The sequence below is a fragment of the Somniosus microcephalus genome, chromosome 2, assembly GCF_052327205.1.
Source record: "Somniosus microcephalus isolate GS21.2 chromosome 2, FLI_Smic_1.0, whole genome shotgun sequence".
NCBI lineage: Eukaryota > Metazoa > Chordata > Chondrichthyes > Squaliformes > Somniosidae > Somniosus > Somniosus microcephalus.
In genome coordinates, this window is record NC_140988.1 from 100,286,332 (window position 1) to 100,301,379 (window position 15,048).

General features: G+C 42.8%; 1 protein-coding gene across 4 annotated transcripts in view; it reads left to right on the top strand.

Annotated features, from left to right (window-relative positions):
- The window catches only part of dclk2a (doublecortin-like kinase 2a), a 622,375-nt gene extending 607,633 nt beyond the window's left edge, over positions 1-14,742 (top strand). For all 4 annotated transcript variants that reach the window (XM_086011612.1, XM_086011622.1, XM_086011598.1 and 1 more), the window contains one exon: positions 3,245-14,742. In XM_086011612.1, the coding sequence (XP_085867738.1) occupies positions 3,245-3,424 (180 nt within the window). In that variant the 3' untranslated portion in view covers positions 3,425-14,742. The remainder of the gene's footprint in view (positions 1-3,244) is intronic.
- Positions 14,743-15,048: the final 306 nt, after the last annotated feature.

Consider the following 15,048-nt stretch of genomic DNA (forward strand, 5'->3'; position numbering starts at 1 on the left):
GGTTATAGAGGTGGAATGATTTCGAGCTGCACTTTCAATATGTGGTCATGCACTAGAAATTCATTTTTTGTTGCCTTGAGCAATAATAATTCCACATACAAAGATCCATAAAAGGCTGTGTGAAAAATAATCACTTTATTTGACTGAGTGTCTTAGAATTTTAGATTGGAATTTAGGTCTGAGGAAGACAGTGACATTGAATAGCACTGGTACTTCCCTCACTCACTCCTTCCCTCACATTACAAAACCATAGGCCATATTACAAACATATTTGAGAGAGTTTTGGATGGAACCATCTGGTATTATTTCTGTCTTATAAGAATGTAAAAGATGATCTTTAGGAGTTGTACCCCCTCCTGCAGTCACTGGGATCACACTGTGCCTACTCTGTTGACAGAACCATGTGTCAATCAAACTAATCAGCTTTGTCTCTCTTGGGCCTGAAATGTTTAAAAATTATACTTTGTAGTACCTGTAGTACATTTTTTTCTGTATTTTATGCCAAAGTTTAAGCGCATCTCCACAGAATAAAAGAAAGTGAAGGACACTTGTCAAGGCAAAGGAGGAGGAGGGAAGGAGACATTATAGTCTTGGTGTGATTTGAAGCATATTTGACCACTGTATCGCAGTTGGCTTTGATCCTATGTGTCTTCAGAGGGAGGTCATTTATGGCTTCCCACACTCATAAGGTTTTCTATGTAATATCAACAAGTATGACCAGTGGTTTGAAATCTCCCAGCACTTGCCGTGGTTCCTATTTGGCTGGACAGATTGCACCAGATTCCTGGGAACTGGTCGAAGAAGCTATATAAATTGCTGTCTGCAGAGTCCAGTCAATCTATAGTCTTGAGACACCTTGGCATTTCACCAGGGTTTCAGGAAGAAGCAAGTACTCTCTATGTTAAAACATCTCGAACTGCAGAATGATTACATTGTAAAAGATACTATAAACCATGGGGTAGACCCTCCACACTGCAGGTTATCAGGTATGTTGGACAAACTATATCTACCACAAATGGAGCCAGAGCAATTAATGCTACCAATATAATGGAAACCAAGGTACAAGGCTGTGCCACATATATTCAAGGTTCCAGATTACAATCACAAGCATCAGGCAATAGCAGCAGCACTATTTACATTTGATGTTACACATGGTTCCTGATCCAGTTGATTCCCACTAATAATCTAGAATTTAGTGATGGACCCCCATCATTTGCTGGGTAATTAATGGGTTAATTGTTACTTTGTAGTCCAAACAACTGCCAAGCAGTTGCCTAGAATGTTCTGCAGACCTGCCACAACAATCTAACCTTGAACTTGTTGACACATGGCTGAGCATTTGGTCACTTCAGTCTCAATTCAAATCCCAAACAAGTCCTCCTTCATTCTTAAGTTATCATTGCTGTAAAGGCCATCAATGCTATGTGGAGTGGAAGGGATGAAAAATGTGGCCATTGTTTTCAAGTGAAACTTTTCTCCATACACCAGAGCTCCCACTCACCTTCTCTCCAGACGGATGAGTATTAACCTTTGTCTTTCAGATGAGACGTTAACCCAATGAGACATCTGCTCTCTCAGGTGGATGAAAAATATACCTTGGCACTATTCGAAGAATAGCAGGGCAGTTCTCTCTGGTGTCCTGGCCAATATTTATCCCTCAGCCACTATCACTAAAAGAAATGATCTGGTCATTATCTCATTGCTGTTTGTGGGACTTTGCTGTGTGCAAATTGGCTGTCACGTTTCCTTACATTACAACAACAGTGACTACATTTCAAAAATACTTCATTGACTGTGAAGGACTTTGGGACATCATGAGGTCTTGAAAGGCTTATACAAATGCCATCCTTTCCTTTCTTTTTGTGGGCTCGTAAGTAGGTAATTTAGTGCAAACCTGGTGCTTTAACTGTTTTTGTAAATAATTTATATGTACATAATTACAAACAAAACCTGCCCATATTATCAGGAACACTTTATTCCACTTCTACAAGATCATCTGCCTTTTTCGCTGCCTCCCTCCTACTGCTGCCAAGATTTTCTTCAGTGTCTTTATCACCACAAAGCTTGACCTGTAATGCCCTCCTAGCCAGTCCCTCATGTCCACTCCATAAATTGCAAGTCACTACACCCCTGCCCTCTGGGCTCCCTTCTGACAGATTCCTCCACTTGCCACCTACCTCCCTGCTTCCAAATGTTTCCTGAAAACTCCCGACTTTGTCTTCATCCCCCCCACAACTTTTCCATTCTGATCTGCATCAATTGTCTGGCCTCCACCTTGACAAGTGATTGAGATGTCTGTACATGAGGAACACAATTGAAATGTAGGTTGTTGTTATTGTTGTTGAAGATGTTGGATTCCAGTGGCAGAGAACTGCTACCCTCATGCTGGTATCTCCGGTGTCTGAAGAGAATGGAAAGTAATAGTTCTAGGGTGTCCCTATAGTACTGGGAGTGCAGGAGCAGACATCACATGATTACTCGCAAAAGTATCTTTTCCATTCATGTCTGTCTTTTCCACCTTGTTAAGTGCTCTGAGACATTTTCTATGTGAGGAGCTGATAGAAATGTAAATTGTTGTAAATGGACACATATTCCTGTGATTCTCCTCCCCACCCCAAGGTTAGTTAGGTGGCCTGTTCGTGATTGGTGCAGATTGGTGAGTAATCTATTTTTCTTCTTTGCTTTTATTTCCTTCCATATCTGAAAATATAGTAATGTGTATTACAGCCACTCTCCTATTATGCAGCACTGTTACAGTTTACCTAATACATAACCATTGTTTCCATACAAAGAACAAATCTTAAACGAAGCAACGTTAGTACTTTACGCACCCATGGAGTGACAATACTCCAGCGTTCCAGTGTAGGCTTGCCCAGATGCCTTAGTGATGTCTGAGTATGGCCAAAATAATGTATACCTCTCAGTTAGTCCATTTCACAAAGTGCTGCACCATTAATCAAACAGTGCTTCACATATATATCATCTAAAATGCATTGAACTGGTTCCATAATTTTCAACAGTCAAACTATATTAAATTCGGCACGCTACCCTTCTGATGCACACAATTCACAATTCGGAGAAGATGTTTAAAAGCTTTACAGGCTCACAACGACGATTCCTCTTTGATGCTCACCTTTTTATTTTGCATTTTCCAACATAATCCAATAATTCAAACGTTAAGTACATCGATCCATTCTATATTTTTATACGCTCGCTCATTCTTTCTTTCCTTTTTATTTTCCAGTACACAGCTCTCGATAAAGAAAGTCACATATTCAGTGGTAAGCCCCACCGAGATATTGAAGGAGTTGGTACGGAGCAAACATCTCAACCCTCCCCGGCCGAAGATCCTTCCATGTCTGGGTCCATGACCTTTTCCCCATATTCATCTGAGCCAGTCGTGTCCCCCGCACCCCCTGTCTGAGAATGCTGTGCGGGCTTGGTACAGCTACACCTCAAAGAACTAAAAGTATTGTGCTTTCTAGAAGCACGGTGTTAGCAAACCCTTTACTTAAAACAACTAAGGTTTAAAGAGAAACTACAGCTGAGTCAGTTTTAAACAAACTTGCTTGTAAAGTGTTGGTTTTGTGTCAAAATGCTTTCTGCCACCCTCCTGTAACCTGTGAATTGCATTAGGCAGAGCTCCTCGGGAGCAAACATGAGTGAGATTGAACTCTGACACCAGAAGCTGTCAGTAAGGTTTGATATGGGTTTAGGTGTTGTATTACCGTACAGTACTCCCATCAACACTTCCACTTTTCAAACCCTCATCAATTTCCATGGTAGAGCTCTCATTTGACTGAGATTATGCTGTTCAATAAATGGATTATATCCTCTTGTGGCCTGCCCAGTATGGGATAAAGGAGAGAGTTGTATGGTCAGAAGTAGTTATCTACTTGTTGGATTAACAGAGTTACTATTTCTGCACTCTGGGTCTGAAAAATCCTCCAATCTCCTGCTGCAACTTCCGCAGGATACTGGCAGACCCTCCCGCAGAGAACAGTGGACACAGCTGCTCTCAGTATTTATGCCGTTTCTTTGGGGGATTCTACCGATTTCCTGCTGAATTTATGGCAGGAGAACGCCCACCGAATTTCAGCACCGCCAATTAGAGAGCTGATTTAAATAGCGGCTAATCAGCACATGGCTGCTTTAAGTCGCTGTACTTCATTAGAAGTGGCACCTTGTGAATTAACTTTCCTTAATAAGTGAGTCTGGTGATGGCACATCAATAGGGAACCCCTGATTCTATGTTAGAAAATATTCAGTCGAATTGATGCTAGACTGAAGCAAGTCCTCTGATTAGGAAAAAAGCACCTGGATCAACCAAAGTGTCCCTTGGTGTAAATGTTTTCCCTCACTGATGAATGGCGGGAGGTGCAAACCAGCAGTATAACAGGCATCACCACTAAACCCAAGACCGATGAAAGAACTTTGACTTATTCTTCAGGACAGGCATAAACTAGCTGAGAAAATTAACATCTGTAAAATCGAGCTGCTTGCCGGGCCTGAATCCACCGGTGGGGCCCACATGCACCCTTGTGGAGGCAGGTATTCCTCAACTCACTCGGTATCAACCACTACTACTACACCAGGTCACCTGTGAGCCTCAGGAATGGGAATTTTGGTTTCAGGAATCTCCCTTGACTCCACTCCCTCCCCAGGCACCTATTTGTCTTGTAAAGGGTGGAAACAACAAGAGACCTGGGGGGAGAAATTCAGAATCGCCCCATTTGGGGCGCAATTATTGGCAGGGCGCAAAGTTTAGTACCTGCCGCTAATTATCACCTCTGACTGCAAACTTGGCTTCTGTCGCCCCTGGAGGTGATTGGAGTGCTAAATCAGGCGGTGCACACCTGTCTTAAGGCGCTAATGCCAAGGAGCGAGGCGCTACCTCAGAGCGCTGGCAAAGCTCATGTGATGTCAGTCAGCAATGGAACACAGACACACTGGCGCTGGCCAGTTCTTAAAGGGGAGGGTTGATCTTGCTCTCCATCCATAACCTGCTCATTGCAGCCTTGAACCTCGGCCTGGAGAGACCTGTACATCAAATCTGCTGGAAAGAACAATGGAGAGGCCCAGAGAAAGAGCTCAGAGTGCAGCCCCCACAGTCTCTTCTAAATCGATGCAAGGAAGGTCAAATCAAAATGAACCTGCAAAGTGCTGCTCAGTCCCCAAAACTCCTTCATACAGCATTGAATCTCTCCAGAAGTCTCTCTCTCAGAATGCGTAGTGCAAAAATGTCGCCGACAAAAAAAGGCAGGAAGTGGTCACCTTTAAATAGCGCTCTCCCAGTCCCTTCCCGACTGCAAAATGCTCCCCTCAACCTGTCATTGCTAGCGGCAGGCGGTAAGGCAGGGGACGCCACTCAATATCTGGTCCGGGGTGTTGCACGTTCAACTGACATCACGATCTGCGGGCGCAGGAGATCGTGGCGGTAGTGTTTAGCGCCGCCACAAAATGTCTGGTCAATTTCGCGAGTGGCGCAAACATCTCGGGTGCTGGTTGCTTTGCGCCCCAACGCTAACGGGAGGTGCAAAGCAACCGAATTTTTCCCCCCTGATGTAACCGCATTTTCCCTGTTTACTTCGGGGTTTCTGCTGGTCTTCCACAGAAGAGCCATTACAAGCAGCGAACTGGCTGGAGTGTTGTGATTGAGAGACAGGAAAAACATAAAAATGTGAATAAATTCAAAGCCCACAGCAATACTGAGGCATACTGATCCAAACGGTTCCAGGTTCTATCCCTGGTCTTTGCTGAGGCAGAGGTGGCACTAGTGTCACTGCAATTCATTTCAGCATTTTTAGGCTAGAGGGGAGAAAAATCAGCCAGGGTTCCTGCTCCTGATCGCTATCCAGTCATCTCAGTTGAAAGTCCGTGTGTAGACATCGAGTGAAGACAGGATCGAACTCAAGTATGATGTCCGAACACAGTTCAATAGCCTGCCGACACTCACTGTCTACGTTCTCACGTGAAGAATAACCATTTGGGTGAGGATACCTGGCACTCATGGAATCATATCCCAGTATGATCCACTGCCTTCTGGGGTGGGGGGGGCAGAAGATTGAAGGGAGCATGGGAAAAGATACAAATACCTTTCCAATACAAAGCTGTTTTAGCCCAGATTATTGTCTGCAGCACTTGGGGCTAAGCTAATTCAGTTAAACATATGCGTCGGGAATTTCTTCGGGGCTTCTCCTGCTCCACTGCCGTGTCTTCAACGGAAACCCCATTTACGCTGGCAAACAAGAATTACGTCAATGTTACAGCAGTGGAGCGGGAGAAGTCCTAAGGAAATTTTCAGTGATAAATTGCGGTAATATAAGAACATAAGAAATAGGAGCAGGAGTAGGCCATTTGGCCCTTGGAGCCTGCTCTGCTATTCAACAAGATCATGGCTGATCTTCTACCTCAACTCCACCTTCCCGCACTATCCCCATATCCCTTAGTTCCCAAAAAATTATCGACATCTGTGTTGAATATACTCAACGACTGAGCCTCCACAGCTCTCTGAAGTAGAGAATTCCAAAGATTCACAACCCTTTGAATGAAGAAATTTCTCCTCATCTCAGCCCTAAATGGCCAACCACTTATTCTGAGACTGTGACCCCGTGTTCTAGATTCCCCAGCCAGGGGAAACATTTTCTCAGCATAAACCCTGTCAAGCCGCTTAAGAATTTTATATGTTTCAATGAGATCACCTCTCATTCTTCTAAACTCTAAGGAATATAGGCGTAGTCTACTCAATCTCTCCTCATAGGGCAATCTCCCCATCGCAGGAACCAGTCTAGTGAACCTTTGTTGCACTCCCTCTAAGGCAAGTATGTCTTTCCTTAGGTAAGGAGACCAGAACTGTACACAGTACTCCAGGTGTGGCCTCACCAATGCCCTGTATAATTGTAGTAAGACTTCTTTAATTTTATACACTAATCCCTTTGTAACAAAAGCTAACATACCATTTGCTTTCCTAATTGCTTGCTGTTCCTGCATGTTAACTTTCTGAGAATCATGTACAAGGACACCCAGGTCCCTCTGAATATAAACATTTCCCAGTCTCTCACCATTGAAAAAATATTCACCTTTTTTGTTTTTCCTACCAAAGTGGATAACTTCACACTTCCCCTCATTGTATTCCATTTGCCATGTTCTTGCCCACTCAGTCAACCTGTCTACAGTATATCTCTCTGTAGCCTCTTTGCGTTCTCCTCACAGCTTACTGTCCCACCTAACTTTGTATCATCAGCAAACTTGGATACGTTACACGCAGTCCCTTCATCTAAGTCATTAATATAGATTGTAAATAGCTGAGGGCCAAGCAGTGATCCTTGCGGTACCCCACTAGTTATAGCCTGCCAACTCGAAAAAGTCCCGTTTATTCCTACTCTCTGTTTTCTGTCCATTAACCAATCCTCAATCCATGCTAATATATTACCCCAATCCCATGAGCCCTAATTTTGTGTAATAACCTCTTGTGTGGCACCTTATCAAATGCCTTTTGAAAATCCAAATATACTGGCCCAGATATTCTGATGCCTAAGGGTGTGTACGCGCTGTGTACCCACCTGTAGGGACATCGGAAATGCCGGTTTCAGGCATGCACTGCGCATGCGCTGAAAACCGAAATTTCCGATCTGTCAAGAATCCTCTTGACAGATCCTCTGGCTGCCCGGGAGAAGGGCCTCTGCGGGCGGATAGTTCCGTTTTTTGGAGACCCTCCGCCCACAGAAAACCCTTACAATTCTTATGCCTGGTAAAAGCAGGCGTAAGGCCTGCTTTTACCAGGATAAGAGTTGAAAAAAAAGTTTTAAAAATAAATTTTCACTGATGTATCATTTAAAAATTTTAAAAATGTAAGTTTATTTGTTTAAAATATTTAATTTATTGTAATTTCAAGTCATTTTAAAAATGTGATTTTTTAAAAATTATTTAAAGTTTAACTATGTTTTTGGGGTGATCTCCATTCATATATTTGACAGGTCTTCCTGTCAAGTGTATGAAGGGAGATTCCCTTCTTTGATTGGCTCCTCATGGCCCACGTGATCCCAGGGACGCTTGCGAACCGCATGCACCTCTGGGATACGTAGGCCCTGCACACTTGGAGTTCGAGAGGCCCAGGAGCGGAAGTGTGTGCGTCCCGGGAGCCCTCAGGTAAGGGCGTAGATTTTTTCCAGATCGGAGGTTTCCGCACGTGGGAAGCCTCCGATCAGAAAATACGACCCAATATTTTCACTGGTTCCCCCTTATCCATCCTACTAGTTACATCTTCAAAAAACTCTTAACAGATTTGTCAAACACGATTTCCCTTTCATAAAACCATGTTGAATCTGCCTAATCATATTATGATTTTCTAAGTTCCCTGTTACCACGACCTTAATAATAGATTCTAGCATTTTGCCTACGACTGATGTCAGGCTAACTGGCCTATAGTTCCCCGTTTTTTTCTCTTCCTCCTTTCTTAAATAGCGGGGTTATGTTTGCTACCTTCCAATCCTTGGGGACTGTTCTAGAATCTAGGCAATTCTGGAGGATTAATACCAGTGCATCCACTATCTCTGCAGCTACCTCTTTTAAAACCCTAGGATGTAGGTCATCAGGTCCAGGGAATTTGTCACCACTTAGTACCATTAATTTCTCCAGTACTATGTCTTTACTTCTACTGATTTCTTTAAGTTCCTCATTCTCTCTAGGCCCTTGGTTCCCCATTATTTCCAGAATGTTTTTTGTGTCTTCTATCGTGAAGACAGATACAAAGGGCTGGATTTTCATTCAGAAGTCGGGAAGGAGGCGGGACTACAACGTTCGGGTTTTAGTCCCGCCTCCATCGAGATGCGGCCAATCCACGCGATTTTCCCTTGATTGACCTTGTTGAGCCCGCCCAGTGGGCTCAGCAGGCCAATTAAGGGCCACCTGGCAACAGGTGACGTCACAGACTGAAATTTCATCTGTCAAGATGTGTTGACAGATGAAATATCAGTGTTTCACAGCTGTTTGAAGCTGTCAAACACTGACAGTCTTACTTCTAACCTGAGTCCTTCTACGCAGACTCAGTTAGAAATCTTGCCGGCACTGAAAGCTGCAGGCTGTCACTTTTGACAGATCGCGGCCATTCTGCTTTCTGTGCCGGCTGAATGATGGACTCCCGAAGCCTAGAGGAAGGAAGGCTGTAAAGGTAAGTACAGGTAATTTAAACTTCTTTACACACTTTAGACACACCAAACACACTTACCTTTGCACTCATGCACCCATCACTCACCTGAACACTGACATCTCGACCCCTCCAAGTCCTTCAACCCGACGGCCCGACTCCTCTAACCTGGCGTGGTTTGGAGCCGTCGGGAATCCCACACGACACCCTTCAAAATAGGGATTAGGCTAAAAACTGCCTGTTAACAGGCAGTTAATTGGCACTAATCCCTTCCCGCCTCGGGTCGGTGGGTCCCAGTGCGGGGCGGGTACCCGCCTCCTTTGAAACTTACGTGGAGGCGGGTTTTGGGCGGGATGGTGTCGGGACCCCCGAATTTGGGTTTTAGCCCCCCGCACGCCTAAAAGCCCGCCTCACAGCACACTGAAAATCAACCCCAAAGTATTTGTTTAATGTCTCTGCCATTTCCTTATTGCCCATTACAATTTCTCCTGTCTCTGCCTCTAATGGGCCCACATTTACTTTGACTAATCTCCTCCTGTTTACATACCTATAGAAACATTTACGATCTGTTTTTATGTCTCTTGCTAATTTACTCTCATATTCTTTTTTTTCTCTTATCAATTTCTTGGTCCTCCTTTGCTGAATTCTAAAATCCTCCCAATCCTCAGGCTTACTAGTCTTTTTGGCAATATTATAAGCCTCTTCCTTTGATCTAATACTATAATATAATCTTGGACTGAATTGTCAGATTAAAATTAAACTGTATAACTCTGCAGCTCACAATAGTAGGATGTGGCTTCATCAGCTGTTTCCCTCATGATATTCCGCTCTTAAGTTGGGCATCTGAAGGAACGTACTAAGTGGAGGTACTGGCCATAATCTTCGAATCCTCCTTAGAAACCGGGGTGGTGCCAGAGGACTGGAGAATTGCAAATGTTACACCCTTGTTCAAAAAAGGGTATAAGGATAAACCCAGCAACTATAGGCCATTCAGTTTAACCTCAGTAGTGGGGAAGCTTTTAGAAATGATAATCGGGAACAAAATTACCAGTCACTTGGAGAAGTGTGGATTAATTAAGGAAAGCCAGCATGGACTTGTTAAAGGCAAATCGTGTTTAACTAACTTGATTGAGTTTTTTGATGAGGTAACAGAAAGGGTTGATGAGGGCAATGCGGTTGACGTGGTGTACATGGAGTTCCAAAAGGTGTTTAATAAAGTGCCACATAATAGGCTTGCCTGCAAAGTTGAAGCCCATGGAATAAAAGGGACAGTGGCAGCATGGATACAAAATTGGCTAACTGACAGAAAACAGAGAGTAGTGGTGAACGGTTGTTTTTTAGACTGGAGGAGGGTATACAGTCGTGTTCCCCAGGGGTCGGTACTAGGACAACTGCTTTTTTTGATATATATTAATAACTTAGACTTGGGTGTACAGGACACAATTTCAAAATTTGCGGATGGCACAAAACTTGGAAGTATAGTGAACAGTGAGGAGGCTAGTGATAGACTTCAAGAGGACATAGACAGGCTGGTGGAATGGGCAGACTCGTGGCAGATGAAATTTAATGCAGAAAAGTGCGAAGTGATACATTTTGGTAGAAAGAATGAGGAGAGGAAATATAAACTAAAGGATACAATTATAAAGGGGGTTCAGGAACAGAGAGATCTGGGGGTATATGTGCACAAATCGTTGAAGGTGGCAGGACAGGTTGCGAAAGCAGTTAAAAAAGCTTACGGGATCCTGGGCTTTATAAATAGAGATATAGAGTACAAAAGCATGGAAATTATGATGAGCCTGTATAAAACACTAGTTCAGCCTCAACTGGAGTATTGTGTCCAATTCTGGGCACCGCACTTTAGGAAGGATGTGAAGGCCCGTAGAGAGGGTGCAGAAAAGATTTCCGAGAATGATTCCAGGGATGAGGGACTTCAGTTACATGGATAGACTGGAGAAGCTGGGGTTGTTCTCCTTGGAGCAGAGAAGATTTGATAGAGGTGTTCAAAACCATGAGGTGTCTTGACAGAATAGATAGAGAGAAACTGTTCCCATTGGCAGAAGGGTCGAGAACCAGAGAACACAGATTTAAGATGATTGGCAAAAGAACCAAAGGCGATATAAGAAAAAACTTTTTTACGCAGCGAGTGGTTATGATCTGGAATGCACTACCTGAAAAGGTGGTGGAGACAAACTCAATTGTGGCTTTCAAATGGGAGTTGGATAAGTACTTGAAAGAAAAAAATTGAAGGGCTACGGGGAAAGGGCAGGGGAGTGGGACTAGCTGACGTGCTCTTGCAGAGAGTCGACATGGGCCGAATGGCATTCTTCCATGCTGTAACCATTCTACGATTCTATTCTATGATTCTAAGCTCTGAACTGAGACTCGGAAGAGAAAATTGAAGGAAGAATCAACATGGGCCAAGCTCAATTTCAAGATGCTATTGTCAAGCGTCTGGGAGCATGTTGGCTGCCTCCTTTGCTGAGATGTGGTATATGGCATTTGCGGGGAGGTTGGTGGGAAGAAAGAAAGAAAATTAAGTAAAAGATGGAAAGAAAATAATGAACTACATAATCACATCCCCAGATTGGGTGATTCAGAAGGGAGACATTTTCAGGTTCGCATTATGGATACTGCCTGCTTTTTCAACCTGACCCGCAAACCAGTATGCTATTTGTCACATGCCTCTAGTAGCTCTTATGACTTACTGCTAGCAGAAAATTAAAATATTCAAACTAGTCTTTTACTGCCAAAACTTAAACCAGTGGATACCACAGCTAATTTCTGTCAGCAGGAAGGTCCACCACTGTCAAGTCTGCAAACATACCCCCATCCCTCTTAATATTGTGCTGTCATACAACAAGTGCTCTGGCTTCTAAGGGCTTTCCATTTGCCCCTGTGCATATGTCAGGTGAGGATGCATATGTTTGGTGTGATGGCCCCATTGTTGAATAGCCTGCAGACTTGCTCTGTTTTGTCTCGCACGTGAAGAATAGCCACTTGGTGGGTAGCCAGCAGGCTTTCAGGTGAAGAAAGGGGCTGTGAAGGATCTAGTGGTACCCAATGTATGTTTCTGATCAGTTGTATATGGTGCTCACCCACAGTGAGGGCAAAGTGGCTACAACTCTGAAACATGCTTTTTACATGTCACTGTTATAAGGTGTCATTGCCTCCTCTTAGCTTAGCTATCCTGGTGAGGTCACTGTGCAGGGAATGTTGGAGGTGACACTGATTATCGTGGCTACCTACATCCATTGTGCTGCACAATTTTTTTGATTATCCTCTTTTCCTCATTGCCAATCAACAAATAGATCCATCCTTGTCAATATTTTCAGATGTAGCATTTTATTTAGGCAGGCGGGTCGAGTTTCCACTTTGGGTGCAATCGCTGATTCCGATGCAAATTGCACCCGATTTGAAGTGTATTTTTTCCCAAGTTTCCGCTCAAACTCATTTGCATATTGGGGAACGCAAAGTCTGCCATGAACCAGCGCAATCGGGCACTTTAAAAAGGTATTTTGCTTTAAAAAATATTCCTTGATATATTTAAGAGTGGTAACTTGGTAAAATTTGATTAATACAGCTGAAAATGGGTTTTATCACAAAAAATAAGCATTTTAAATCAAGAGTGTCAATCTAGCCCTGAAAGTAATTCAATTTTAAATGACTGAAAATGACTTTTAAAAAAATATACAAAACTATTTTCTAGTTAGATTGGGGGTACAGTAGTGAGTTTCTTATTAAATTAAAAAATCTTTCAAATCCTTTCAAAACGTACCTATCAGTGTCCTTGCGCCCAAAAGTTCCAACTTAATTTTTGGAGCCTCCTCGAAGGCCTGCAAACAAGTGCAATTAGTGGAAACTCCCAACAGTGATGAATTCACCCTGGGCCTGTTTTGTCGGTGGGGCCTGCTTTTAGCATGAAGTTTTTAAAACTAGCACAAAAGATCGTGGAAACTCGAGTTGCACTGAACGCAATTTGCACTTAAAATTCCACAATCCTTTGCGCTGATTATGCCGATATTGGGGGAATTGTGCCAAAAAAAACAGTGCAATCGAGCAGAAACTCCAGGCCAGGGGCTCTAGACAATGGGAGCAGTTAAAATAAGGGCACTTACCATTACCCCCCTGTTTCCACCGCCTTCCCGCCAGGTCCCCATATTAACCTGCTCTTTTGAGCAAGCGAGTAGGACACCTGCGGGTTCTGCTTTAAATATGAAAATCAGATCCTGATGTCATAAATGGGTTGTTAAATCACACTGAAGTTAAAATGACAGTATATTTTTTCATCCATATGTGCCTGGCAATCAAGTGAAGGAAACATTGGCAGCAAGATTGCTGGTTGGTGAATTGCTTTTCCATAGGATTCGTTGCAGGAAGGTTTTGTTGTTTCAACGCACTCCTTGCACAATGTCGCGCTGCACTTTCACAGGTCTGGGCACACGGTTCTAACTTTGCAGCAATTAATTAACTCCCATGCAGATTAAGTGAGCGACTCATTGGCACAAGTAGTGCAGTTCTGCCATGCAGCTGATCAGAATATGGCCCCTGGCTTGATTGATTTATAAAGATTGGCCCTTACCCAACTGAAAATGGTTGGTGAGTTCTCATTTAGAACATGAATATTCCTGAAATTTCAGGAAAATGCCAATCATAATGAACTGTTTATTATTAATAGTAAATCAAAGTATGTTTTATGTGTCTGTTTGCATTTCGAAACAAAAGCTCTTTATAAATGTAAAGAGCGATGCATTTGTTATGTACAACACTGGGCAAAACACTCGAGGGATTCCAGAAATATTCCAACAGTGTTTCTGGATACAGTCTAATCACTACAAACATCTTCCTAATAAAGGCCTTTCAGACCATGTTTATCATGTGCAAGTCAGAGAAATGTGACCAGCATTTGTTGGGAACCATGTTCAGCCTCACTGAATGTGAATAAAAAGAACTGGAGTTTTATTTATTGGGGGTAATTTATAAAAGGTATTTATATCTGTAAAGCCTGAAAAGGAAGGGCACTAGTTTTCTAAAGGAATTCATTCTTTTTGGCTATTGATCTGATTCTTTAGCATTTTCCCCATTGTTACATTACAAACTTTAAAATAAACAGTTACAACCTAGTTCTTGCTCTGCAGTTTTGAGTAAACTATTCTGCATGTTACACAAACATTGGCAATTCTGCTACTTAATTTATTCACTACTGAGAATGCTGTTTGGCACCCTGAAGTCACTGATGCCAGGAAGTTGCTAGACTGTGGTGGGGTTACAGTTGTGCAAGTGGGCACAGGCTGTGGTAAGTGAATACCAAATGGCAGTGTAGTAAATGAATTAAGGAGACACTTACCAAAGCATTCATATAATAGATACTGAATTCTCAAGCTTACCATTCTTGTTAAATTTTAGCTAATTGCGATATCTTGTCATCTGCAGTGTAGAAAACTATAATAATAAGAACTGGTTCCTTAAACATTGGCTGGAATAAGCTTTTATATCTTTCTCCTTTTCAGTCTTTCCATCCTGTCTTCTGTTCTTCAGTCCTAATGCTAGTTTTGTTTTTGTATTAGAAATTCATACAATAAAAGTTTCGCCTCCATCAACTACAGTGGTCTCTTTCTTTCACTGAATTATCTATTTCACGCACATCTGATATGATTTGAAGGTTGAAAAAGATCCCCAGTGCACTCAGCAATCTGCAGCTGACATTATATGTATAGATGCCTGACAGATAGTCCTTAAGAGTGTACCCGCAGTGAACAAACACACTGGTAGGAAATTCCACGCTAGAAGGAATCCCATTTATTTTTCACCCTTTTTTCTAGCTTCCCCGGTGCCACCTACCCACACAAGAGATTATCAAAAATGAAAGCGCATAGAATTGGAGATAACCCTGTGACATGGGTTGG